We start from the raw sequence: 26,311 nt of genomic DNA on the forward strand, positions 1-26,311 counted from the left end.
GTCTCTACTAAAAATACAAAAAATTAGCCGGGTTGGTGGCTAATGCCTGTAGTCTCAGTTACTTGAAGCAGAAAAATCGTTTGAACCTGGGAGGCCGAGGTTGCAGTGAGCAGAGATCGTGCCACTGCATTCCAGCCTGGGTGACAGAGCAAGACTCTGTCTCAAAAAAAAAAACTTAAAAAATGGCAGAATGGGATTCTAAGGCAGTATGACTTCAGAATCTACCCACAAAAACTCCAGAATTATTTTTTACTGTGGGTCAGATGTGGGGTCCGGCAGTAAGAGCTAGGTTTGAATGCTATCTACTAGCCATGCTCCTTGAGGAAGTGACTTCATTTCTCTTGTGCCTCATTGAAGGGTTCCTATGAAGGTAGTGATATATCAGTTCCTGACTCAGAGGCTCACAAGAGGATTTAATGAGATAATGTATGGGAAGTGATCGGCACAGTATCTGGCACTTAATAACTGGCAGCTGCTGTTATTCCAGAGCCAGGCACACAGCAGGCATTCCACAGGAGCTTGCTGAATGAAGGAATCGCCTAAACCAACCTCCCTCACTCATATTTGTAAAAACTGAGGTCTATGGAAATGAAGTAGCTTGGTCAACATGGCCAAACAGTGCCGAGATGCCAACTTAAATGAGATGGGACCTATGAGGGAATATCACGATGGGCAACTGGCCCCTGATGCCAGTGTTCCTTCTACTACCTGGGCTGCCACTGAGTGACTCTGATGCCTAGGCCTAGGCCACCTCAAGGTAACTCAATGGACCTCAAGCGGCCAATCCCAACAGAGGCCATTACTGTCCTGGAGCTGTCAGTTAAGGACAGACTCTTAAGATCAGGGGAAAGGAGCCAGAAATCTGAGGGGCAAGCTGTACCCAAGGGAAGGACAAAAGCTTATTTGTTGCTTCCTACTATGCTGAGAGAAAGAAAAGATAGTGTGAGTATTTCAAATAAGACAGGGTCCACACAGCGGGGCAACTCTCACATGGAAATGTGCTGACGTCATCTTTGAAAAGACTCTGAGTCTCGCCTGTCTTGGCCATGAAACGGGTAAGTGCCCGCTCCACATCGCGCCGCTGGGATGCAGCCTTCTCCCGCAGGACCTGGTAGTCTGACACGGGCTCACGGTACGTCTACAAACAGAATAGCAAAGACACTGAGGTGATGCCGAAGTATCATTCTGCTTTCATCAGCTCCCTGGCTTGCTGTCGCTATGCCCTATTCTCTAAAATGACCCAATACCAGGCCAGGCGCGGTGGCTCACGCCTATAATCCCAGCACTTTGGGAGGCTGAGGCTGGTGGATCACCGGAGGTCAGGAGTTCGAGACCAGCCTGACCAACATAACAAAACCCCGTCTCTACTAAAAATACAAAAATTAGCTGGGTGTGGTGGTGTGCACCTATAATCCCAGCTACTTGGGAGGCTAAGGCAGGAGAATGGCTTGAACCCAGGAGGTGGAGGTTGCAATGAGCCAAGATTGCATCATTGCACTCCAGCCTGGGCAACAGGAGCGAGACTCTGTCTCAAAAACAAATAAATAAAATGAAATAAAATAAAATGACTCAATACCATTAGTTAGAGCCAAGATCACCAAAGCACAGTAGAAAGGCGGACGAACAATGTAACTACATTAATATGTATTTCTAATTAAAAATTAAGGCCAGGCATGGTGGCTCACACCTGTAATCCTAGCACTTTGGGAGGCCAAGGTGGGTGGATCATGAGGTCAGGAGTTTGAGACCAGCCTGGCCAAGATGATGAAACCCTATCTTTACTAAAAATAAAAAACATTAGCCAGGCGTGGTGGCAGGTACCTGTAATCCCAACTACTTGGGAGGCTGAGGTAGGAGAATCGCTTGAACTTGGGAGGCAGAGGTTGCGGTGAGCCAAGATCACACCACTGCACTCCAGCCTGGGTGACAGAGCAAGACTCCATTTCAAAAAAAAAAAAAAAAAAAGAAAAAAAAGAAAAATTAAGAAATGTACAAATATTTACTGTAGAGATTGTCCTGGGGCCTTCATTCAGCTCCCATGACAGATGGTCTCAGGTCTAAGAGACGCATCCTAAAGAAAGAGTGGGAAGCCCTGACGGGGATCACAGGTTCCATCAGTGTAATGTGACCTCCTGCAGTATGGGAGTGGCTGCCTATGCGGATTTATGGATTATACCATCCCATCTTATTAAATCAATCCTCACCCACCCTGGCCAACATGGTGAAACCCCGTCTCCACTAAAAATACAAAAATGAGCTGGGTGTGGTGGCGTGCGCCTGTAGTCCCAGCTACTTGGCAGGCTGAGGCAGGAGAATCACTTGAACCCGGGAGGTGGAGGTTGCAGTGAGCCGAGATCGCACCATTGCACTCCAGCCTGGGAGAGTGAGACTCCATCTCAAAAAAAAAAAAAAAAAAATCAATCCTCACAATATGGATACGTCGTTCCAAAAAGATTCCCTCAAAGAAAGAGGCTGAAGATCTTACTATACAGTGCAAGTGACCAAGAAAATGGCAGGCTGCCACTCTTCCTCCTAATTATGAGCTTGTTGGCAATCAAGTTATGGAATGAAAACAATTGAGATCAGAATGAGAAATGAGCCAAAACATTTTACTTTATTATTTTTATTTTTTGGAGACAGAGTCTTGCTCTGTCACCCAGGCTGGAGTGCGGTGGCGCAATCTCGGCTCACTACAACCTCCACCTCCTGGGTTCAAGCGATTCTCCTGCCTCAGACTCCTGAGTAGCTGGGACTACAGGCACATGCCACCACGCCCAGCTAATTTTTGTATTTTTAGTAGAGATGGGGTTTCATCATGTTGGCCAGGCTGGTCTTGAACTCCTGACCTCAGATGATCCACTCACCTTGGCCTCCCAAAGTGCTGTGATTACAGGTGTGAGTCACTGTACCCGGCCGGAAAATATTTTAATTGATAATGGCAATGGTGACATTTTAACAACAACCAATAAAGTAACTACTTTTCATGATATGGAGATAGTATTTTCAAAGGAGGCACCTAGAGATGTTTCTTTGTTGTCACCATCAGTTCAAGTGTGTCACCTATACAGTTCTCCTATCTATACTTAAACAAAGAAACAGAATTTTCTGACATGTTAAAAATCTTCCCAAAAGGCTGGGTATGGTGGCTCACAACTGTAATCCCAGCATTTTGGGAGGCCGAGGCAGGTGGATCACCTGAGGTCAGGAGTTTGAGACTAGCTTGGTCAACATGGGGAAACCCCGTCTCAACCAAAAATACAAAAATTAGCCAGGCATGGTGGCGGGCACTTGTAATTCCAGCTACTCGGGGGAGGCTGAGACATGAGGATGGCTTGAACCTGGGAGACGGAGGTTGCAATGAGCCGAGATCATACCACTGCACTCCAGCCTGGGGGACTGAGACAAACTCTGTGCCCGTCCCCCCCTCCCCCCAAAAAACCAAAACTTCCCAAAATTAAAATGAGTGGATTTTGAACATATTGTACTTGTTAAAAACATTAAAATGCAAAATCTTGTAATTATTCCTAAGACAACTTTTGGCACTCAATAAATTAGAAATTTAATAGAAAATTTTCAACAAAATTCTTTGAATAATGAGTAAATGAGAATAAAAAAATAGTTTTATGGTTTATTAAGAGCAGCCAATGATGTTACATATCTTTGTGATGTACCATCTTCAACTATGAGAGCCATTAAAGTATCAAAATAAACTAATCTTAGAATCTGACCTCTAACTTATTATTCCATCAAATATTAAACCAAGATTTCCAGGCTAGCATGGTAACACATGCTTGTGGTCCTAGCTATTCTGCAGGCTGAGGTGGGAGGATTGCTTGAGCCTGGGAGTTCAAAGCTGTAGTGCCATGATTACACCACTGCACTCCAGCCTGGGCAACAGAGCAAGAACTCCACCTCTAAAAAAAGACTGAGTGCAGTGGTGCATGCCTGTAATCCCAGCACTCTAGGAGGCCAAGGTGCAAAGGCTGCTTAAGGCTAGGAGTTCAAGGCCAGCTTGGGCACCACAGAAAGACAAAAAACCTCTCCCCATCTCTATAAAATAACAACAACAAAACAAACAAATAAACAAAAAAAAACTATGATTTCAAAAAATAAAAAGCAGAGGCAGCCGGGCGCGGTGGCTCATGCCTGTAATCCCAGCACTTTGGGAGGCCGAGGAGGGCACATCACAAGGTCAGGAGATCGAGGCCATCCTGGCTTCCACGATGAAACCCCGTCTCTACTAAAAATGTAAAAAAATTAGCCGGGCGCGGTGGCGGGCGCCTGTAGTCCCAGCTACTCGGGAGGATGAGGCAGGAGAATGGCGTGAACCCGGGAGGCAGAGCTTGTAGTGAGCCGAGAAGCGCCACTGCACTCTGGCCTGGGTGACAGAGCGAGACTCCGTCTCAAAAAAAAAAAAAAAGCAGAGGCAATCGCTCCCACTAGAAAAGGTTTTAGGTTTCCTAAACATTTTACAGGGGTAAGATTATCTTTTAATGTACATTATTTTGCACAATGTTACATTATAATATTCACATAAATAAGCAAACACATACTGGAGTATGTACCCATGCCTGGGCAAATTGCTTGCACCCAGGAATTCGAGACCAGCCTGGGCAACATGGTGAAACCCTGTCTCTACAGAAGATACAAAAATTAGCTGGGCATGGTGGTGCACCGCTATAGTCCCAGCTACTCGGGAGGTTGAGGCAGGAGGATCACTTGAGTCTAGGAGGTCGAAGCTGTGGTGAGCTGAGATTGCCCCATTGCACTCCAGCAGCCTGGGCGACAAAGTAAGACCCTGTCTCAAAAAAAATTTTTTACAGATACGGATACACTATATCCCTATCTGTTAAAGTTAAAGAATGTTATGGGTTGAACTGTGTCCCCACAAAAAACATTTTTGATATGTCCTAGTACCTCACAATATGACCTTATTTGGAAGTACGTGTCTGGGTGACAGAGCAAGACTCCGTCTCAAAAAAAAAAAACGATTGTCTTAACCTAAAAGAGTAACAGAACCAAAACTGAAGGTTTAAGCAAAGTGAAAAGGGTTTGTAAAGGGTTGATCTTGTAAAAATTCTGTGGGTACCAACAAGTTGGCTAAGATTTAAACGAAATTATTTAGCTTTTTTCTGTAGGTTAAAACATTAAAATCATACTGATGTGGGGCCAGAATCTGGGCCCATGTGTCTGAATAATGGGGTTTTCTTAGAAAATTGATCTGCTGTTTGATGGAAAATTGTAAAGGAAAATTCTAAAAAGCTTATGAAAACCTTACCGTATGGTCAAACTAATCAAAACTGGGTAGAGATATAAAATTTTATTTAAAAAACTAGCTAACATTAAAGATGCACTAATGCAAATATGAAATTTGTTTTTCTCTTTTGAAGATGATTTTTATGTAATGTTAAAAGATAATGAAAGGGTTTTCTTTTCTCCTTTGGGTAAATGGCAGGGAAAAAAAAGAGGAGAGAGAGATTCAGCTGGCCTCATGCTATCTTCACTGAGTCTTGTTTGGAAAGCTAGGTCTCCTCTATCAGAGTAAAGACTTTTCTTTTTAAAAAAATTGTTTGGAGTTATCATTTTGGCCAAACAAATGACTTATTGTGACCTGGGATTCTATTTTGTGATATCCAGTGTTTTAAACCTTTGATATTTGACAAACTTTCCAAAATCCAATTACAAATTATGTCTCTTTCTTTTTTTTTTTTTTTTTTTTTTTTTGAGACAGAGTCTCGCTCTGTCGCCCAGGCTGGAGTGCAGTGGCCGGATCTCAGCTCACTGCAAGCTCCGCCTCCCGGGTTCACGCCATTCTCCTGCCTCAGCCTCCCGAGTAGCTGGGACTACAGGCACCCGCCACCTCACCCGGCTAGTTTTGTATTTTTTTTTTTAGTAGAGACGGGGTTTCACCGTGTTAGCCAGGATGGTCTCGATCTCCTGACCTCGTGATCCGCCCATCTCAGCCTCCCAAAGTGCTGGGATTACAGGCTTGAGCCACCGCGCCCGGCTAATTATGTCTCTTTCTAACCTAACACTTTAGATATTATGTCCTCTAAAGCCCAAAAATGACATTTGGCTTATCTCATAAAAAAATCATACAGGAAGCATTGTCAAATACGAAATGGTGTTTTGCTTTCTTTGGTCTATATTTGTATAACTATGTTATTGGTATATGTTTCAAAATTACATAAAACTTGTATAATTCTAATATGACTTAGTGTATGCGATCAGTAATAACTACAATTATTATGTTAACAGACTGTGTGCCACAAAGGTAACAAATTTCCTTGCCAATTGTGTCTTTAACTGTTGCTGCCCTAAAATGTTTTTGTCATACACAGACAATTGTTGTCTCATTTTGATCCTCTTTAAAAGATGGTTTTATAATCGGCTATAAAATTTAACAGGTGCTCATAAATGCAGGTTTCTGATTAATAACTCCAGAGATTGTGACATTAGAATACAAGAAAAACTTTCAAATAGAAGAGTGAATGGCGTTTGGTTTAGACTGTATTTGTATAAATATATTATGTGTCCAAAATTATGGGAAACTTCTATAATGTTGATATAATTTACTGTATGTTAATAATTATAATTGTTATGTAAAATTGCTGTATGCCACAGAAGTAACCAAAATTCCTAGCCAATTGTAGCTTTAATAGTGGCTACAGACTTTTGTCATCCACAGACATTTTATTTTGCTTTGGTCCTTTTCAAAAGGTAGTTTATAATCAAATATAGGACTCTAAGTTCAGGTCTCAGATAACTTTAAAAATTGTGCTATTGAAAGCTGGGCACAATGGTTCACGCCTGTAATCCCAGTACTTTGGGAGGCCAGGGTGGGCGGATCATGAGGTCAGGAAATCAAGACCATCCTGGCTAACACGGTGAAACCCCGTCTCTACTAAAAATACAAAAAATTAGCCAGGCGTGGTGGCGGGCGCCTGTAATCCCAGCTACTTGGGAGCCTGAGGTAGAGGAATGGCGTGAACCCGGGAGGCGGAGCTTGCAGTGAGCTGAGATCGCGCTGCTGTACTCCAGCCTGGGCAACAGAGCATGACACCGTCTCAAAAAAACAACAACAACAACAATTGTGCTATTGGAATAGAGGGAGAAACCAAACTTCTAGGACTCTCATGGAGAGCTAATGTCTTAAACATTGCTAAACCTTGTTTTCAGAGTCAAGATAAATTATTTCTTTAGAACTATTGGCAACTTTTAATACGGGGGTAAAATAAACTCCTGTGAACAAAATTTGGAGCATATTGTTCCTCTCTACCGGATTTCTCCAGAATTTGGAAACTATTAATACTTCTCAATTTATGGCAGTATAGCTAATTGCAAAAGTGCAATAAGAATCTGTTTTCTTTTGTAACAGGACACAGTTGGAGAAATTGGTTATTTTACCAAGGCTTTGACTGGAATGGCATGCTTTCTTTAAAGAATGAAAGATGACTTATATAGCCAATTAAAGCCCACTGGGGAATCTGGCCTTATACCCTGTCCACACAGAGTCCCTGTACAAGGTTCCTGACCTGTGGTAAGTAAAGAATGTCACTTTCAAACAGGTTCAGGAACCCTAAGCTATCTTGGGACCTCAAGAGGAGAGAAATTTGCCCAACTCATAGGTATCTGAGGGTACAAACCCATGGCTGGGCTTGCTTTGAAAAAGTCTTATCTGAGATTCTTCATGGAACAGAGTTCTATCAAAGCCAATTTAAAAAGTCTAAGTGAAAAATAATTATTCTTGCTGCATTTTATGCAAATAATGGGGCCAAGTACAGTAAGACTAAAGTTTATTTTGTAAACAAATCATTGTATCATGATTTGTTTTTAATAAAAATGGGGACTGGAGAGAGAAAAATTATGCTTTAAAAGAAAAACTATAGTACACTGTTGTTAGCTGTTCTCGGCGTTTTTTCTGCAGTTTAGACTAAATTCTAAATTCTTTGTGGGTTAGAAGTCCCCAGACTAGTGCTTTCAAATCTTTGTTCTTAAAATTGGGAATTGTACTCCTCATCCAAGGACTCGTTATTTACCTTATAGTGGGCTGTTTCACTTAAACACTGTAGTAAAACTATAGATGAGAGTACTAATGTTTGTGCCATGCAAGCCATGAACGCCCAGCCAGGCCTGCATGAGTACACTCAGACAGTTGCAAACCAGTTCCACTCTTCTTCATAGCCTACACCTTAAGATTAAGGTGTTATTAAAACCCAAAGGGAAGGACTGAAACCACCTTTGCAAAATTATGACGAGACAGTGAAAGAGATCTAACTTAACTGACTCCATCTTGCTTCTACCCTCCAAGCTGTCCTTGTTCATTCCTGGGCGTAGGCTAAACTAACTTTGGGAGAAACTTAGTTTAGAGTTAAACAAAGACACTCCTTTTCCCAAAGCAGACCTCCATCTTGCCTGGAGACTAGATTGCCTTTGTAGGACTAACATTAGCCACAAGATTAGAAATTATGGTTTAGAAGTCATGCAGCTGGAGGCTACAAGATTCTGACTCTCCCTAAACTGTTTCTAAGATCAGTGCTTGAGGTATCTTGGACTTGATGGATCAGCTGGCCCCACCCAGATCCATAAACTGGCTCATCTGATCTTGTGGCTCCCACCCAGGAACTGACTCAGTGCAAGAAGACAGCTCTGAGTCCCTATGATTTCTTTTTTTTTTTCCTTGAGACGGAGTCTTGCTCTGTTACCCAGGCTGGAGTGCAGTGGCACAATCTTGGCTCACTGCGAGCTCTGCCTCCCGGGTTCATGCTATTCTCCTGCCTTAGCCTCCCGAGTAGCTGGGACTACAGGCACCTGCCACCATGCCCGGCTAATTTTTTGTATTTTTAGTAGAGACGGTGTTTCACCGTGTTAGCCAGGATGGTCTCAATCTCCTGACCTAATGATCCCCCCGCCTCGGCCTCCCAAAGTGCTGGGATTACAGGCACGAGCCACCCTGCCCGGCCCTGAGTCCCTATGACTTCATCTCTGACCAATCAGCACTCCTGGCTCACTGGCTTCCCCCAACCTACCACATTATCCTTAAAAACTCTGCTCCCCGAATGCTCAGGAAGACTGATTTGAGTAATAATAAAACTCCAGTCTCCCCCGCTGCCCCTGCTACCACACACAAAAAAGAATGCCATGTGAAGACAGAAAGCTGGAGTGATGCACCTATGAGCCAAGAAACGCCAAAGAATGCTGGCCAACCACCAGAATCTAGGAAGATGCAAGGAGGGACTCCTCTACAGGTTTCAGAGGGAGCATGATACCTTAATTTTAGACTTCTAGCCTCCAGAACGGTGAGACAATAAATTTCTGTTGTTCTAAGTCACCTGGTTTGTGGCACTTTGTTACAGCAGCCCAGGGAATAGAGAGATCTGATCAAGGGCAAGGGCAAGGGCAAGGGCTATGTTGCATTAGCTGGGCAGCTACTACTCCCCTCTCCCCCACCCTGAGGTGTGGAGAAATGTCCAGAGGACATGAGGGCTTGCTGCAGCAGCCCGCACGATGGCCATCACTATATGGTATGGAGGCAGAAGCAAAGGAAGTGTGGGAGAACACCTTCCCAACCGAAGGTAAAACTGCCATTCAGGCAAATTAGAACACATTCAAACCACAGAGGATAACTCATCTTCTTCTTGTTCAGACCTAGAGCTCAGAGTGATAAGTTCCATTTCATTATCATTACTAATTTTTATTTATTTTTGAGACAGAGTCTTGCTCTGTTGCCTAGGCTGGAGTGCAGTGGTGCAATCTCAGCTCACTGCAACTTCTGCCTTCCAGGTTTGATTCTCCTGCCTCAGCCTCCTGAGTAGCTGGAACTACAGGTATATGCTACCACGCACAGCTAATTTTTGTAATTTTAGTGGAGACGGGGTTTCACTGTGTTGGCTAGGCTGGTCTCGAATTCCTGACCTGAGGTGATCCATCTGCCTCGACCTTCCAAAGTGTTGGGATTAAAGGCATGAGCCACTGCTCCTGGCCGTTACTAAATATTTTTAAAGTAACTTTTCCCCCAATTGAAAAAATAATTTATGGAAAATTTGGAAAACTCAGAAAAGTAAACACAAAACAAAATTACCTAAAATCTCAACTAAAAATTACTATGAACATTTAGTGGAATACCTTTTCAGTCTTGTTCCTATGTGGCTATGTACTTTTGTGTTTCAGTAGGACAGAAAATACTGGGGTCAGCTTCAATTTCTTTGTTAATTACACTTTAGCTGGTAAACTTGAGAACATAATTCTCATTTGCCAATTGTTTCTCAATGAGGAAAGATAATCTGAATTCTTTTTTTCTTTCTTTCTTTATTTTTCAAATGAGACAGGGTCTTGCTCTGCTGCCCAGGTTGGTCTTGAACTGCTGGGCTCAAGTGATCTTCCTGCCTCGGCCTCCTAAAATACTGGGATTACAGGTGTGAGCCCAACGTGCCTGGCCACATTCTGAGTTTTGAACCACCCTTTCATCAACAAACTTTTGGACTGGACACTGCCGCATGACAGTCGGTAGAAACTGACTCTGTGCTTTACACCACACACAGCCCCAGTGTGGCTTCAACACTCACCGGAGTTTTGATGTAGGTGTGGGGATCAGGGAACTCAGGAAAATGGCTGGGGATGTGCGGCGGGTGGGGTCGGTTCTGCCCTGCAGTAAGAGCCTTGGGGGTCACTGGCTGATTGGTCACCGGAGCTGCAACAGAGTCACAATTGATTACCCCTCCACCCAAGACCCTGATTTCTACAGATTATGGTCTCTCCCCAAAGCTTCATTTTCTCAAAAAAATGCCAGACCTCAATTTTCTAAACAAGTTGCATTTTGTATTTCAATCCATAAACAGTCTTTGATGGCATACAATGCCCAGCCCTGCTGGCTAATCTTGGTTGACATTCCCTTTGACAACAATCTGCCCACAAGCCTCTTAGGTAGAGGTGGATGGCTATGGCCACAGTAACTATGTAAAACAGCATGCTGAGGAGCTACGCAAGTTACATGGGCTGCTGGTTCTCTTTTCACAGACCTTGGATAACAAAAAGGAACAATGAGCTGGGGACAGTAAGTGTGAGCTTAATGATAACAAGAGGGGATTGAAAATGGCACCTTCCACTGCTATATGTTGAGAGGGAGTTTTTTAAAAAAATACCAACATGAAAAAAGTGACTTTAAAGAAAAAATCCAGGCCGGGTGCGGTGGCTCACGCCTGTAATCCCAGCACTTTGGGAGACTGAGGTGGGCGGATCACTCGCGGTCAGGAGATCAAGACCAGCCTGTCCAACATGGTAAAACCCTGCCTCTACTAAAAATGTAAAAGTTAGCCGGGTGTGGTGGCGGGCACCTGTAATCCCAGCTACTTGGGAGGCTGAGGCAGAATAGCTTGAACCTGGGAGACAGAGGTTGCAGTAGTCAGCCGAGATTGTGCCACTGCACTCCAGTCTGGGCAGCAAAGCGAGACTCCATCTCAAAAAAAAAAAGAAAAGAAAAAAATCCAGTTAATTCTCTCCAGGTCCTACAAGCCCAAACTGGTTACTCGCCACTCAGCTTATGGCACCCAGTTTTACTTAAAGTAGAGGTCATCAAACTTTGTGTAAAGGGCCATATAATAAATACTTTAGGTTCTGCATGTGGTACAGTCTCTACCACAACTAAACTATGCTAATATAGCATGAAAACAGCCACAGATAATAAGTAAATATGGGTGCATTCTGATAAGACTTTATTTACAAAAACAGGAGGCAGGCTGCGTTTGGCCCATAGTCCACAATGTACCAACCCTTAATCTAAGGAGAACAAGAACTTTCATTTTTCCAAGCAGCATCATTTGCCCTTCTGGGGCTAGAGCACAAGAAACACAGCAATATCTCAAAGGTGGTTTACCTTTTGGTGACTGAATTTCACATGCTAATCCCACTAGCCCAAATAAAGATTATATTGTAGGTAGCCCCAAACATTGGAAGAGAGCCTGCAACAAGGAAGTAGCTACTAATCCAATCCCTACCATAGTCAATTACTTCATTCCACAAGCATTAATTGATAAATTGCTAGGTACCTCAGTTCAAAGTCACTTACGAGCAGTGATGACCATCCTCTGAGACCGTTTTGCATAGGCAGGGAGAGTGTCCACATTGAAACCTAAGAGACAGGAAAACAAAAATCACTGCCCAGACCACTGGATATTGAATACAGAAAGAATAGTAGTATTATGGACAAATGGCTTAAACTCTCAACTCAATGACCTTGCAGCCACGCAAAAAGCAGCTCTGGCAGAATTCCCCAACAGGGAATTATGAGGCCTCTTAGATGTGTTCAGAGGAATCTCTCTTGATAACTCTCTCAAGCTCAAAGCAAATCAAGAGAACCATGAGGGAAACGAAGAACACTTAGCAGACATGCCTGACTCCTAGGAACTTCTCTCTCCAGTTGCACGGAAGAACTGGAAACTGAAGGTATACTCACCCATCTCAACAAGTGTGACCACGATATCTGACAGTGTGGGCTGGGTCCTGGCTGTGTGCTCACAGTAAGACTTGGCACTTCTCCCAATTTCTGAAATGTCTAAGAGGGGATTAAAGGCATAAAACTTATTCTCGGTTCCTCAGAAAGCTAAACATAGAATTACCAGATAAGCCAACAATTCCACTGCTAGGTATATACCCAAATGAATTGAAAGCAGGGATTCAAACAGCTACTAGTACACCAATGTTCACAGCAGCATGATTCACTATAGCCAAAAGGTAGAAACAACCCAATGTCCATTAACAGGTGAATGAACAAACAAAATGTGCTATATACACACAATGGAATATTATCCAGCCTTTAAAAGAAGGAAATTCTGGTAATGTTATAGCATAGATGAACTTTGAAAACATTATGCTAGGCCAGGTGTGGTGGCTCAGGCCTGTAATCCCAGCACTTTGGGAGGCCGAGGCGGGTGGATTACCTGAGGTCAGGAGTTTGAGACCAATCTGACCAACATGGCGAAACCCCATCTCTACTAAAAATACAAAAATTAGCCACGGGTGGTGGTAGGTGCCTGTAATCCTAGCCACTCGGGAGGCTGAGACATGAGAAATAGCTTGAACCCGGGAGGGGGAGGTGGCAGTGAGCAGAGATTGCGCCACTGCACTCCAGCCTGGGCGACAGAGCGAGAACTCCTTAAAAAAAAAAAGAAAAAAAGAAAAAGAAAAAAATAGAAAACATTATGCTAGGGCCAGGTGTGGTGGCTTATGCCTGTAATCCCAGCACTTGGGAGGCTGAGGCAGGTGGATCACTTGAGGTCAGGAGTTCGAGACCAGCCTGGCCAACATGGTAAAACCCCATCTCTACCAAAAATATAAAAAATTAGCCAGGTGAGGTGGCACACGCCTATAATCCCAGCTACTCAGGAGGCTGAGAATCGCTTGAACCTGGGAGGTAGAAGTGGTTGCAGAGAGCCGAGATTGCACCACTGCACTCCAGCCTGGGACACAGAGCGAGACTGCATCTCAAAAAAAAGAAAAGAAAAGAAAAGAAAAGAAAACATTATGTTAAGTGAAATAAGGCAGACACAAAAAGACAAATAAAGATTCTACTTACATGAGGTATCCAGAGATGGAAAGTAGATTAGAAGTTACCAGGGAATGGAGGGGGAGGGAGAATGAGGAATTACTGTTTATGTTTACAGAGTTTCTGTTGAGAATGATGAAAAAGTTCTGGAAATACTGTGAATGGTTGCACAACATTGTGAATATACTTAATACCACTGAATTGTACACTTAAAAATGGTTAAAATGATAAATTTGGTTATGTGTATCTCACCACCACACACACAAAACGGTCTTATTCTCTGATGGGCAATTTTTGTTTCTTCTGCCTGAAGCTGAACCTCTATTTAAGAGTCACACTAAAGTCCTTTGGGGAAAAGGGGGGGAAGGTTTCTAAGATGGAGTTTTGAAGCTCGGTTCTGTGAATGAGCTTCCAAGGCGGACGGGAGGTTTCACGAATACTCTGAAGCTGTGCTGAATTTTACACACAAAAAAAGCATTTTTTGGGGAATGGGTCCACAGATTTTATCAAATGTATAAAGGGGCCTCAAAAGGTAAAGAACTCCTGCTCTAGGGATAAAATGTTGGCTCAGATTTTAAGTGGCTCAGAAAATAAAAGCAAGTAGTGCTTGACAGGGAAGGGTGTCTAACAGGGGACCTACCACCAATTCCCCTGCTACCCTGAGCAAGTCACTTAACACCAGCCTCTATACATGACTTTTAAACTCTAAATTCCAAGACTGTTCCAAGAACTGCATTCTTATCTCTTGGGAACTATTAATTCATTCCTTTAGGACAAAGTTCAAAAAGTAGTGGAACCTGTGGTAGGCCCCAAAATCTGTTCTAAAGTCCACACAGGTCAAAACTATTTTCATGATAAAATTAAGTCATTATTTGACTTTTTCACTCTCATTCTCTCAGGTAGTTTTCCTGAGTCTATGTGACTTTTGATGACATCATGGGTCTGATGAATAACAGAATATGTAATCGTACATTCTTATTTTCGAAATTTCCTTTTTCTTCTTCTTTTTTTTTTTTTTTGAGATGGAGTTTCGCTCTTGTTGCCCAGGCTGGAGTACAATGGTGTGATCTTGGCTCAATGCAACCTCCACCTCCTGGGTTCAAGCAATTCTCCCGCCTCAGCCTCCAGAGTAGCTGGAATTACAGGTGCCCGCCACCACACCCAGCTAATTTTTTGTATTTTTAGTAGAGACAGGGTTTCACTATGTTGGCCAGGCTGGTCTCAAAACTCTTGACCTCAGGCGATACACCCACCTCAACCTCCCAAAGTGCTGGGATTACAGGCGTGAGCCACCACGCCCAGTCCCAAAATGTTTTTTCTAACGTGGCAAATACACATATACAAAAGCTATTTGGGGTCCTCAATGTTTATTAATAAAAAGAGATTCTGGCCAGGCGCAGTGGCTCAAGCCTGTAATCCCAGCACTTTGGGAGGCCGAGACAGGTGGATCACAAGGCCAGGAGATCGAGACCATCCTGGCTAACATGGTGAAACCCCGTCTCTACTAAAAAATACAAAAAAAACTAGCTGGGCGAGGTGGCGGGCGCCTGTAGTCCCAGCTACTCGGGAGGCTGAGGCAGGAGAATGGTGGGAACCCAGGAGGCGGAGCTTGCAGTGAGCTGAGATCCGGCCACTGCACTCCAGCCTGGGAGACAAAGCGACACTCCGTCTCAAAAAAAATAAAAATAAAAATAAAAAGGGATTCTGAGAGCTGGGCATGGTGGCACATGCCTGTAGTCCCAGCTATGTGGGAGGCTTAGGTCCAGAAGTTTGAGGCCAGCATTGGCAACACAGCGAGACCCCATCTCTAAATGAATAAATATAGGAGTTCTGAAGCCAAAATGATTCAGATCACTGCTTTAGGAAAACATTTGGTATTTAAAAGTGCCAAACATCAGCTGCAGAGAATTACTTTGCCCAAGATCACCCTTCTTGGGGTAGCCCACATCTAGTGTTTGATCAAGACCTGAGTATAAAGGCAGGGCCTTTTCAGCTTGATAGGCAATGATGCTCCAGGGTTCCTGGCTAAGTTGTCCAGTTCTTTGTTTGGCCTGCATTGCACTCCACTTCTCCCTCTGCCCAAACCTTTCTCCTACTTCCTTTCATAGTTGTTGATCCCTAAGAAACACCATAAATACTTCCAACCCTCATCCTATCCCATCCCCCGAAAGTTCAAAACAGGGAAATATGTTGTACATGCAGAAAAGCCTCTGTGAGACCACACCCGGGCTTCTAAATCTCAACACATTTCCTTTTAAAAGTGGCTTTTCAGCTGGGTGCGGTGGCTCATGCCTGTAATCCCAGCACATTGAGAGGTGGGCGGATCACCTGAGGTCAGCAGTTTGAGACCAGCCTGGCCAACACGGTGAAACCCTGTCTCTACTAAAAATACAAAAATTAGCCAGGAGTGGTAGTGCATGGCTATGATTCCAGCTACTTGAGAGGTTGTGGCAGGAGAATTGCTTGAACCCAGGAGGCGGAGGCTGTAGTGAGCTGAGATTGTGAAACTGCAGCACCCCAGCCTGGGCAACAGAGTGAAACTCTTTTGTCTCAAAAAAAAAAAAAAGTGGCTTTTCCCCTTCATTCTTTGTATCACACAATCTAGCATTTGATTACATAATGTGATGATATCTATTGCATGGGGAATTAGCCCTGACTCCCCAACAAAAGTCCTTAAGGGCACCCATAACTCACCAAGAGCTTATAATCTCCCCAGCACTGAATGTTTTATATATATATCTCACTTACATTCGCAACTCCATGAGGTACAAACTGTTATCTCATTTCACAAATGAGGAAATTGAGGTTCAGGAGATTCAGTGGCTTGCCCAAGCTATTAAGTGACAGAGTGATGATGTACACCCAAGTCTATCTGATTCTAAAGCCCGTAAGTCACTTCATTATGCTCTTTTCTGTTTTTGTTGTTGGGGACGGAGCCTCACAGGCTGGAGTGCAGTGGTAAGATCTCAGTTTACTGTAACCTCTGCCTCCCAGATTCAAGCAATTCTCCTGCCTCAGCCTCCCGAGTAGCTGGGATTACAGGCACCAGCCACCACGCCCAGCTAATTTTTTTTTGTATTTTTTAGTAGAGACGGGGTTTCGTCTTGAACTCCTGACTTCAGGTGATTCACCCACCTTGGCCTCCCAAAGTACTGGGATTACAGGCGTGAGCCACCGCGCTCAGCCCATTATGCTCTTTTCTCAACTTTTTACATTAAAAAAAATTTTTTTTCTCCCCTCTTAAGAAAAAAGTTTATCTTTTTCTTAAATCCTCTCAAACACTATCACAAAGCAGGGCACTGAACTGATGTTGGGGTTGACTCCAAGGACTAGTGTTTCTGTGTACTCACAGCTCTGCAGCATCTCTGTCAGCGTTTCCACGGATGCTTTCTCAGCACTCTCAAACCCTGCCTCTGTCAGCAAGGAGCTCACAACCACCTGCAGGGTTCTCCTCCGGGCCAGATGATAGTTATCGGCAGGGTTAGTGGACTGTTTACTTCCCGATCTCTGTGAAGCAGCAGCCCAGAAAGATTTTCATCCACAGGAGAAGGATACAATCACATAGTTCATACGTGGTCAATGGCAAACAAAGTTCTTTTACTACTTTTATTTTAAAAATCAGTGCTTAATGTTTAGATTTACAGATCTTGGCCAACTGAGTAAAAATTGAGCACCCAAGGTGCTTTAAATACAGAGACTACTTTTCCGCCCACCTAAAAAGTACGGTCCCAATGAGATAAAATAGCAGGTCTTTTACTTTCTACTTTAGCAGATTATTAGAATACACAGCTGAAGAAACACGCATGATGGGATTAAGACCTGTCCCCCAGAAAAAATAGGATCCCTCTCTTGTGCCCCCCATCTTCACACCATTTCATTGAAAGGGAAAATGAAAACAGTAACAAGAGGTGACGGCGAGGAGGACAAAAGAAAACAGCACGAAAAAGTAAGAAAGCTAAATGTTTTGAAACGGGAATGCCTTTCAACTTTGGCCGGCCAATAAGAAGGCGAAAATGGCATGTTCGGACCAATCAGGGGGTGTTCCGGGTTCCCAACCCCCAACAGCAAAGGAGCCAATCAAGACACAGGTCCGCCAACTCCGGCGGCCGCAGCCAAGTCCCAGGGAGGGGGCGCGTACGGCCTGAAAAGACCCTCCGCCAGTCGGAGCTCATGATGGGGCTGGATTTATGGGGCCTAGCTTGTTGCTCAGTCTAGGGGAATGTTGCAGGATACCCAAACTCTCTCGGCTCCGGGTCCGCGCTTCTTGCCCTTACCGTTCCAGAGCCGCCGGCCCCAGCTGTGGCCGCCGCGTCGGCCATCTTGCTCTGGCGTAGTGTGCGCGAGCGCGGGGCGCGATGGGACTTGTAGTCGCGGGGCGGGACGGGGCGGGGCGGCGTGCGCCCCTTGGTTTTCCGAAGCCCAGTCGGTTGGGGGACGCCTGCGGTGACCCCGGCTCACGTGACTTTTTTTTTTTTTTTTTTTTTTTTTTTTTAAGATAACAGAGTCTTCTCTGTCTCCCAGGCTAGAGTGCAATGGCGCGATCGCCACCTCCCGGGCTCAAGCGATCCTGCCGCCTCAGCCTCCGGAGTAGCTGGGATTACAGGCGGGCACCACCACGCCCCGCTAGTTTTTGTATTTTTAGTAGAGACCGAATTTCGCCATGTTGGCCAGGCTGGTCTCGAACTCCTGGGCTCAAGCAATCCGCGGCCTCGGCCTCCCAACGTGCTGGGATTACAGGCTTGAGCTACCGCACCCGCCTCACGTGACCTTTTGAAAGTGAAGTGTTCTGGGGCCTTCAGTGGCTTGGTTGTGGACCAGGAAAACGCGCTGGGTTTCACTGAGTTAAAAGAAACCTATTTTAATATGAAAATCGGTTCTTGTAAAGAGCACACTCCTGGAAGGACCCAGGAGGTCAACTACACTTGCAGGGTTTTCCAAACTTGTCTGATTATTAGCAACACCTGGCTGGGTCCAGCCCAATCCCAGTGACTTCACTCTGTGGAAGAGGGACTTGGGAATCTTTCTCATTAAGGAGCTCCCCAGATGATTCTCCTGAGCAGGTAATGTTGGGAAACACTGGAGCATCCAGCTTCGTGATTTTGTGCTGAGGGCCGCCCAGCCTGTCAATGGCCCACTTGGAGTAGAGCCTGGACTACCTACTCCAAGTCTGTCGCTGCATCCTGCTGCCTTCGCGCCCTCAACCCGCAAGTATTTGCGAGGCAAGTCTGGGTGGGGCGGGAGACTTGTCCCTTGCCGCCTCACTCCCAGGGCGTGGGGTGCCCGCGGCTGCCAGTTGTTTTCTACCTGGCCTGTCAGCCCCTCTGGCTGCACCGTAATCGTCCCCATTTGCAGTTGCCTGGCAGGACGCAGACTCTGGGTTTGAATCCTAACACTAGCCAGCTGTGGTACTTCGGGCACTTGACCTAATCCTCAGTGTGTCTCAGTTTCCTCTTCTGTAAAACTGGGGGTAAGATGGGATGATACACAGAAAGGGTCTGTCATAGTGCCTGACGTGTAGTAAGAGTCAAGAAATTGGCCGGGAGCGGTGGCTCACGCTTGTAATCCCAGCACTTTGGGAAGCCGAGGCGGGTGGATCACCTGAGGTCAGGAGTTCGAGACCAGCCTGACCAACATGGTGAAACCCTGTCTCTACTAAAAGTACAAAAAATTAGCCGGGCGTGCTGGCGGGCGCCTGTAGTCCCAGCTACTCCGGAGGCTGAGGCAGGAGAATCGCTTGAATCCGGGAGGCGGAGGCTGCAGTGAGCCGAGATCGCGCCACTGCACTCCAGCTTGGGCGACAGAGGGAGACTCCGTCTCAAGAAAAAGAAAAAGAAATCGCTCCTCATGATTTTGTTTACTTCCTGGATAGCACGTGGAGGAGTTGCGAACGCCAGGAGGCAGCGGTCTGGGAACCCGTGCCGCCCCGGCCGGTCGCCCACACTGAGCCTCTGTGGCGCCCCGCCCCCTCACCTATGCCGTGTGGGGCGGGGGCTGCGGGCGGGGGTTTGCGGCGCCGGATGAGCCTCCTGGTCTCGCCGAGGATGTGCAGGGGGTGGAGGGGTCGGGCCGGGGACTGAAACTTGGCTGAGCAGAGCACCAGCCCCTTTGTCTCCTCCGCCCCCTCTTCCCCACTTCCTGCCCAGCTCGGGATCGGCGGCGCGGCGCGGACTTTGTAAACACTTCGCCCCTGCAGGGGTGGAGACTGGCTCTGTTCGGACGCCGGGGAGAGAGGTGCAATCCCCTCCTCGTGGCTGGTGGTTGCGACCACCCCAACTCCCCAAAGGCAGGCACCAGAGGCGGCGGGAGAGAGCGCCGGCGACCCCAGTTGGTGCTCCGGGGAGCTCACCTGCCGAGGAGGTAGGCTTGGGGGCTGGAGAAACCGGGGTAGATGGGATGTCAGCTCAGGCATGTCAGACCATGCGTTGGGGATCGGCGCTGGGTGGGTCAACGGGGTCGCTGCATCATCACTTCCCAGTTGGCACCCAAAGCTTGGCTAACTTTCCCACTGAGGGAGATGTTCTGCACGGAGTTGAAGGGCAGAGAAACCCCCAAAGGCCCTGAGCCGTCTGTATGTACACACATCGGCACAACCCCCTCCAGCTGATCTGGAAGCCCCGTGGCTTTACCGAGCTGTTGCTCTTCTCGTGCCTCAAAGATGGGGTGGAAGGCCTCTAGGAGGGCAGACCAGTGTGGATGGGGAGTCTGTGGGTGCTCTGACCAGTGCACCGGGGTGAAACTGGAGGGAGGAACCCCTCAGTGGTGTCTGATTGGTACATAGGTGATGATCTTAGCCTCCTCTGTGTCTCTTGAAGTGTCAACAAGAGGAATAACTGAATACATTGGTTGCTGTTATTAAGGGAGCATTAAGTTATTCATTTGCATTGGTTGAACACCCACTATGTGCCTGGCATTATATGGAATGCTGAGGGTGCAATGATGTTATTTATCCACAGCTAATATGGATCACAGAACAGACATAGATGTCAAGTGCACTGGCTGGGGTGACTGGGAAGGCTTTAGAGAGAAAAGGACATTTGAGTTCGATTCAGAAGGATGAAAAGCATAGAAGTCTTTGGGGGCACTTATTCCACAGAGCTGGATTGAATCCCAGCTGTGGTGTTGGACACTGGAATATAGGGGCAACCCAGAAACAATTCCCGCTCCCTTTAATCCACTGTCTAAGCATCAAGGGGATGAACAGGATGAGTCCCAGAAAAGGCAATTTTCTGGGCTGGGTCCCAAGAACCCAGGAATTCCCAGCTGGGTGCAGCTGGGAGGGTCCACCTGGGGGTGATGTGACAGTCCACACAATCCTGGGCACCCCCTCCCCATCCCTGGACTCTGAGACCGTTTCCTCTGACGAGTCCTTGCCCTCTGCCTACCACCTCATTTCTCTTTGGGACCAGACATGGATGGAGAAGTGGATCTCCCTATGCTTCCTCACAGATTCTTCTGGCCGTTCAATTCCGGGGCTCCTTTGGGAAATGACTGACACACCAATTTATTAATTCATTCAGCACCCATTTGCTGTGGCCATACTCCATCTGCACAGGCTATTCCCATAGCTGTTGGGGATGTCATGGTAATCAAATCACAGTTTCTTCCGCCTGGAACTTAACACTGAAAGCTTCTCTGATAATTCTAGCAGAGTCCTAGTCTATGCCAGTCATTGAGATCATGACCTCCATGGTCCCAAGTATCTTCTCCTTACGACTTCCCCTTCCCTCTTCCCTCAAGGGCTCAGAATACTAGCTAACAGTTACATAACACTGTCAGGTACTCTTCTAAGTGACTTAGAGATCATATCTCATTTAAACCTCCTAATACAGTCCTATGAGGTAGGCATTAGGATTCTCTCCATTTTATAGACGAGGAAACGCAGGCACTGGAGATAAGTAATCTTCCTTCAGACACAAGAAACAAATGGCAGAGCTGGGATTTAAACCCAGGTCACTTGATTTGAGAGGCTTTATTTATTTATTTATTTATTTATTTTTTGAGACGGAGTCTCGCTCTGTCGCCCAGGCTGGAGTGCAGTGGTGCGATCTCGGCTCACTGCAAGCTCTGCCTCCTGGGTTCACGCCATTCTCCTGCCTCAGCCTCCTGAGTAGCTGGGACTACAGGCGCCCACCACCATGCCCGGCTAATTTTTTGTATTTTTAGTAGAGACGGGGTTTCACCGTGTTAGCCAGGATGGTCTCGATCTCCTGACCTCCTGATCCACCCGCCTCAGCCTCCCAAAGTGCTGGGATTACAGGCATGAGCTACCACGCCCAGCTGGGAGGCTTTATTCTTAACCATTAGGCTAGCCTGCCTCCTTCACTGACCACATAAAATGTGCACTTGAGCCAGGAACTTAGGAGTTTCCTAAAGGGAGTCTGTGGTCCTGTATCTTGGATGATACAGCCATCTGTTACCTGAGCCGTGGGGCTGGTACTGTTTACAGTGAGCCCAGCAGGCCTGGAATAGGGTTGTGGGAACTGCACAGAACTGGTATCCTTTCCTGATGGCTGTGTGTGTGTGTGTGCGTGCGTGCACGTGTGTGCGTGCGTGCACACAAATGTATGAATGTTTTCCCCTGTGTAAGCCTCACTCAAAGGAAAAGGGGGAATGTGAATAAACCAAGAGGAATGAACTAAGATTATATTCAAGAAAGAACTTCTCAACTTGGACGTGATGTGCCAGAATCTGGGGACGTGGGAAACCAAGACACCTCTTTTGTTGGGAATTAAGAATAGCAGAGATGCTCACATTCTAGATGTGCATTCCAGCTTGGTAGCTGAGTAAGGAAGATGGCTAAGGAGTGGGTGCAAGCTTAAGATGCTCACACCTCTCTTTCCCACAGCTCCTGCTTCCAAAGCTGCATCCATGTATCCTACCCAGTCCCTCCAGACAGGCTGGGATAATGCTGGTGATGCAAGCAAGGGCACAGGACAGTGTCCATGGATTCCAGCCCCTTTTCCACCTTCTTTCTGAAATGCTTTTAAATTTCTTACAAGGACCTTCTCCACAGGTCTGGGGAGGCCTTGAGGTGGTCCCTTTCTGCCTACACTTCGTGCATCTGTCTTTGAGAAAGGAGTGTGTGTTGGGGACAGGGGTATTGATGCTGGGAGTCAAGGGTGGGAACTGGGTAGAGGGTGGCTGCACTGAGAAAACGGGTAAGCAGGATGTGAACCTTAAGAATGATAAACCTCCATGCTGCTCTTCTCCCACGCATGCACCTTCCTCCCTCGCTCGCTGGTAGGGTGGGGTGCAGCGGAGCCCTTGGCACGCCCTGGCCCCCTGCCCCAGACACTGGCTTGGCTGTGGAGAACAGGTTGTACTCTTGAAAAACCACAAGAGGAAGTTTAGGGAGGGCTGGGGGTGGGGAAAGTTCTGGGGCCCCTGCCAAGTTTCCCTTTCCCTGCTGAGCAGTAGGTGTGTTTATCTTGCCCTCAAAGACATTTAAATTTTAAATCCTCAAGTTTCAAAGAGCTGTCAAGGCCTGCCCCTTCCTAGGGGTGGCAACAGACACTGCTAGAAATGGGATTGGAACAAGTTACCCATCTGCTGGTTGAGAAAGGCTAATTCCAGAAAGTCTCTTCTCCTTCTTTGGCCCCTTCACTTTTCTCTTCCCCAGAGCATTCCCTACAACCTTTAAACTCAGAGGAATGTGGCTGTAATTGCCCCTTAGGAGCTGAATGGTGTTGCAGGAGCTGTCCTTAGGTGTTTTACCTGTACTGTCTTATTTAATATTTATTCACCACAACTCTAGGTAGTAAACACCTCTATCTCCAATTTGTGGATAGGAAACTGAGGCTCAGAAAGGCAAACTTGCTCAAAGTGATTTAGCTAGTAAGTGGCAGAGCCTGGACTTGAACAAGGTTCTATCTGATTTCAAAGTCTAGGCTTTTTACTCATGAATTAACTCTCAATCTGAGCATTGACTTTCCTAGTATATCAAACACTGAGACAGGGAGGCTGAAATATAAAGGGATTTTTAAAATGCTGCTGCTGGTATGGGAGAGGGATAGAATTGGAAGTGATTCCTTGGAAGTTAATGTATTTAAGAAGGGATAACCACTGGGGACGGTGGCTCATGCCTGTAATCCCAGCACTTTGGGAGGCCAAGGCGGGCGGATCACGAGGTCAGGAGTTCGAGGCCAGCCTGACCAACATGGTGAAACCCCCATCTCTACTAAAAATACAAAACAACAACAACAACAAAAAACTGGGCCTGGTGGCATGCGCCTGTAATCACAACTACTCAGGAGGCTGAGGCACAAGAATCGCTTGAACCCGGGAGGCAGAGGTTGCAGTAAGCCAACATCGCACCATTGCGCTCCAGCCTGGGTGACAGAGTGAGAATCTGTCTCAAAAAAAAAAGAAAGAAAAGAAAGAAAGGATAGCCAAGTTAAAAAAAAAAAAAAAAAAAAAAGATGCAGGAGGTGAGAGGTCAGGTCAAACTCTGGAAGGCTGCACCAAAGGGGAAGATTTAGGAGGGATACTGTAGCTGTATGCAAATATTTAAAAGGTTGCCCTAGCAAGCCTTGAAGTAGGGGGTTAGCAGGACTGGTGGAGGCAGATTTTCAAAAAACATAGAACTTTCTAACACATGGGGCTTAGAGCGCATGCTGTAAGAGGGGCCTCTGCCAGCAAAACGACCTCAAAGCCCCTTTGCCTGTAAACCCCTTGCTATGATTTTTCCCCTGCTTTCCTCTTCTTGTCATTCTTTGCTCTCCCGTACTCCCTGGCCCATTGTAGTCCCTGATCGTCCACCAGGTGGGGCTGTTGCCCAGTGTGTCACCCCGGTGTGGCTGGATTGGGTGAAGAGCGTTGCCGGGTTCTCCAGGCACTGACTGGTTTCAAGGGGCCTCTGCTCCCAGCCCATCACCAGCTATTTACACACTGGGGCCCAGAGAACTGCTTTTGACCCAGCACAGCCCCCATAAAAGGTGCTCTTCTGTCTTGTCCAGGCTCCAGCCAGAATGTGCAGGCCTCCGCCTCTGGGGCATATACCCGTCCCCAGGTCAGGGATTCCTTCCACATCTTCTCTTTCCCCTTCCTGACTGTCCTTTCTCTTTGAGAGAGAGGGCCCCATGTGTCCAGAGCAGAGGGCAAGGCCAACGGCCCTGTGAACCAGCAGGGTAACTAATGTGGCATGGCCATTTATGCTCTTCAAAGGACATACCTGTGTCATCTCCCGGAAGGGGCCTCAAGAGCCCCACCTCTCTGAAACTATTTGCACTCAGTGGCCTGACCAGTTCTCCCATCCTGGATGAAATTCCCCAGGACAGCCGTTCCTGAGGTGAGGGCTGAGGGGTTATCTCTGGAAGGAGAGGGTTGCTGGTACCTCCATCCTTGGCCCAGATCTGCTTGCTGCCCCCTCAGACCTTTACAGAGGCACAGAGCCACTGGGCCTCCAGGGACACAGAGACAGAGCCCAGAATGAGCAAAGACACCCTGATTTTTTTGAGACAGGGTCTTACTCTGTCGCCCAGGCTAGAGTGCAGTGGCGTGATCTCGGCTCACTGCAGCCTTGACTTCCCAGGCAGAGATGATCCCCCCATCTCAGCCTCCCAGGTAGTTGGGACCACAGGCGTGGCGCCACCATGCTCAGCTAATTTTTAATTATTTTTTTGAAACGGAATCTCACTCTGTTGCCCAGGCTGGAGTGCATTGATACGATCTTGGTCCACTGCAATCTCTGCCTCCCAGATTCAAGTGATTCTCCTGCTTCAGCCTCCCAAGTAGCTAGGATTACAGGCACCCGCCACCACGCCCAGCTAATTTTTTGGATCTTTTATGGGTTTTCACCATGTTGGCCAGGGTGGTCTCGAATTCCCGACCTCGTGATCTGCCTGCCTCGGCCTCCCAAAGTGCTGGGATTACAGGTGTGAGCCACCGCGCCCGGCATGCTCAGCTAATTTTTTGCAGAGATGGGATTTTGCCCTTTTGCCCAGGCTGGTCTTGCGCTCCGGGGCCCAAGCAATCCTCCTGCCTCGGCCTCCCAAAGTGCTGAAATTACAGGCATGGGCCACTGTGCCTGGCCAGAGACACCCATTTTGCAGGTGAGCAAACCAAGGTACTGAGAGGTCTAGCAGCTTGCTTCCGTACACACAGCCCATCTGTGACTGAGCTGGAAGTCTGACTCAGCCACTTGGCTGTAACGTTTGTGCATGTAACCACTAATCTGTGCCATCTGTCATGGAGTGGTCGAGAGCGCCTGTTCTTCATAGACAAACCACCCCACTTCAAGTCCTAGCTCAGCTCCTTTCTGGCGATGTGAAATTTTCTTTGTCTGTAAAATGGGCATAAATATAAGCCCCACCTCTCTGGGTAATTGTGAGAATTAATAATAACCAGTATTAGTTGAATACCTACTGTATGTCAAGTATCTTTTTGCATCCTCCCAGCAGACCATGAGGGAGGCATTATTATTCTGCTTTTTACGCATAAGGAAACTGAGGCACAGGGGAGGCACAGAGACTGCAGGATTAAGACTTCCGGCCAGTCGCAGTGGCTCATTCCTGTAATTCCAGCACTTTGGGAGGCTGAGGCAGGCGGATCATCTGAAGTCAGGAGTTCAAGACCAGCCTGACCAACATGGAGAAACCCCGTCTCTACTAAAAATACAAAATTAGCCGGGCATGGTGGTGCATGCCTGTAACCCCAGCTACGCAGGAGGCTGAGGCAGGAGAATCCCTTGAACCCAGGAGGCAGAGGTTGCAGTGAGCCGAGATCGCACCATTGCACTCCAGCCTGGGTAACAAGAGCAGAACTCCATCTCAA

General features: G+C 46.7%; 2 protein-coding genes across 11 annotated transcripts in view; one reads left to right on the top strand and one right to left on the bottom strand.

Moving 5' to 3' along the window:
- TAF8 (TATA-box binding protein associated factor 8) overlaps positions 1-17,877 on the bottom strand; it is a 42,237-nt gene extending 24,360 nt beyond the window's left edge. For 4 of the 5 annotated variants that reach the window (XM_074038096.1, XM_005553011.5, XM_065544052.1 and 1 more), the window contains exons 1-6: positions 17,815-17,877; positions 16,891-17,047; positions 12,452-12,550; positions 12,065-12,127; positions 10,566-10,690; positions 991-1,138 (exon numbers count right to left, since the gene is read on the bottom strand). In XM_074038096.1, coding sequence (XP_073894197.1) covers positions 991-1,138; positions 10,566-10,690; positions 12,065-12,127; positions 12,452-12,550; positions 16,891-17,047; positions 17,815-17,859 — 637 coding nt within the window. In that variant the 5' untranslated portion in view covers positions 17,860-17,877. The remainder of the gene's footprint in view (positions 1-990; positions 1,139-10,565; positions 10,691-12,064; positions 12,128-12,451; positions 12,551-16,890; positions 17,048-17,814) is intronic. The other variant, XM_074038097.1, reaches the window with a different exon arrangement.
- Positions 17,878-19,714: 1,837 nt separating this feature from the next.
- The window catches only part of CCND3 (cyclin D3), a 126,389-nt gene continuing 119,792 nt past the window's right edge, over positions 19,715-26,311 (top strand). For all 6 annotated transcript variants that reach the window (XM_074038098.1, XM_045390876.2, XM_005553017.4 and 3 more), the window contains exon 1: positions 19,715-19,897. The gene's annotated coding sequence lies outside the window, so the exon portion shown is untranslated. The remainder of the gene's footprint in view (positions 19,898-26,311) is intronic.

This window comes from Macaca fascicularis, chromosome 4, assembly GCF_037993035.2.
Source record: "Macaca fascicularis isolate 582-1 chromosome 4, T2T-MFA8v1.1".
Taxonomy (NCBI): domain Eukaryota; kingdom Metazoa; phylum Chordata; class Mammalia; order Primates; family Cercopithecidae; genus Macaca; species Macaca fascicularis.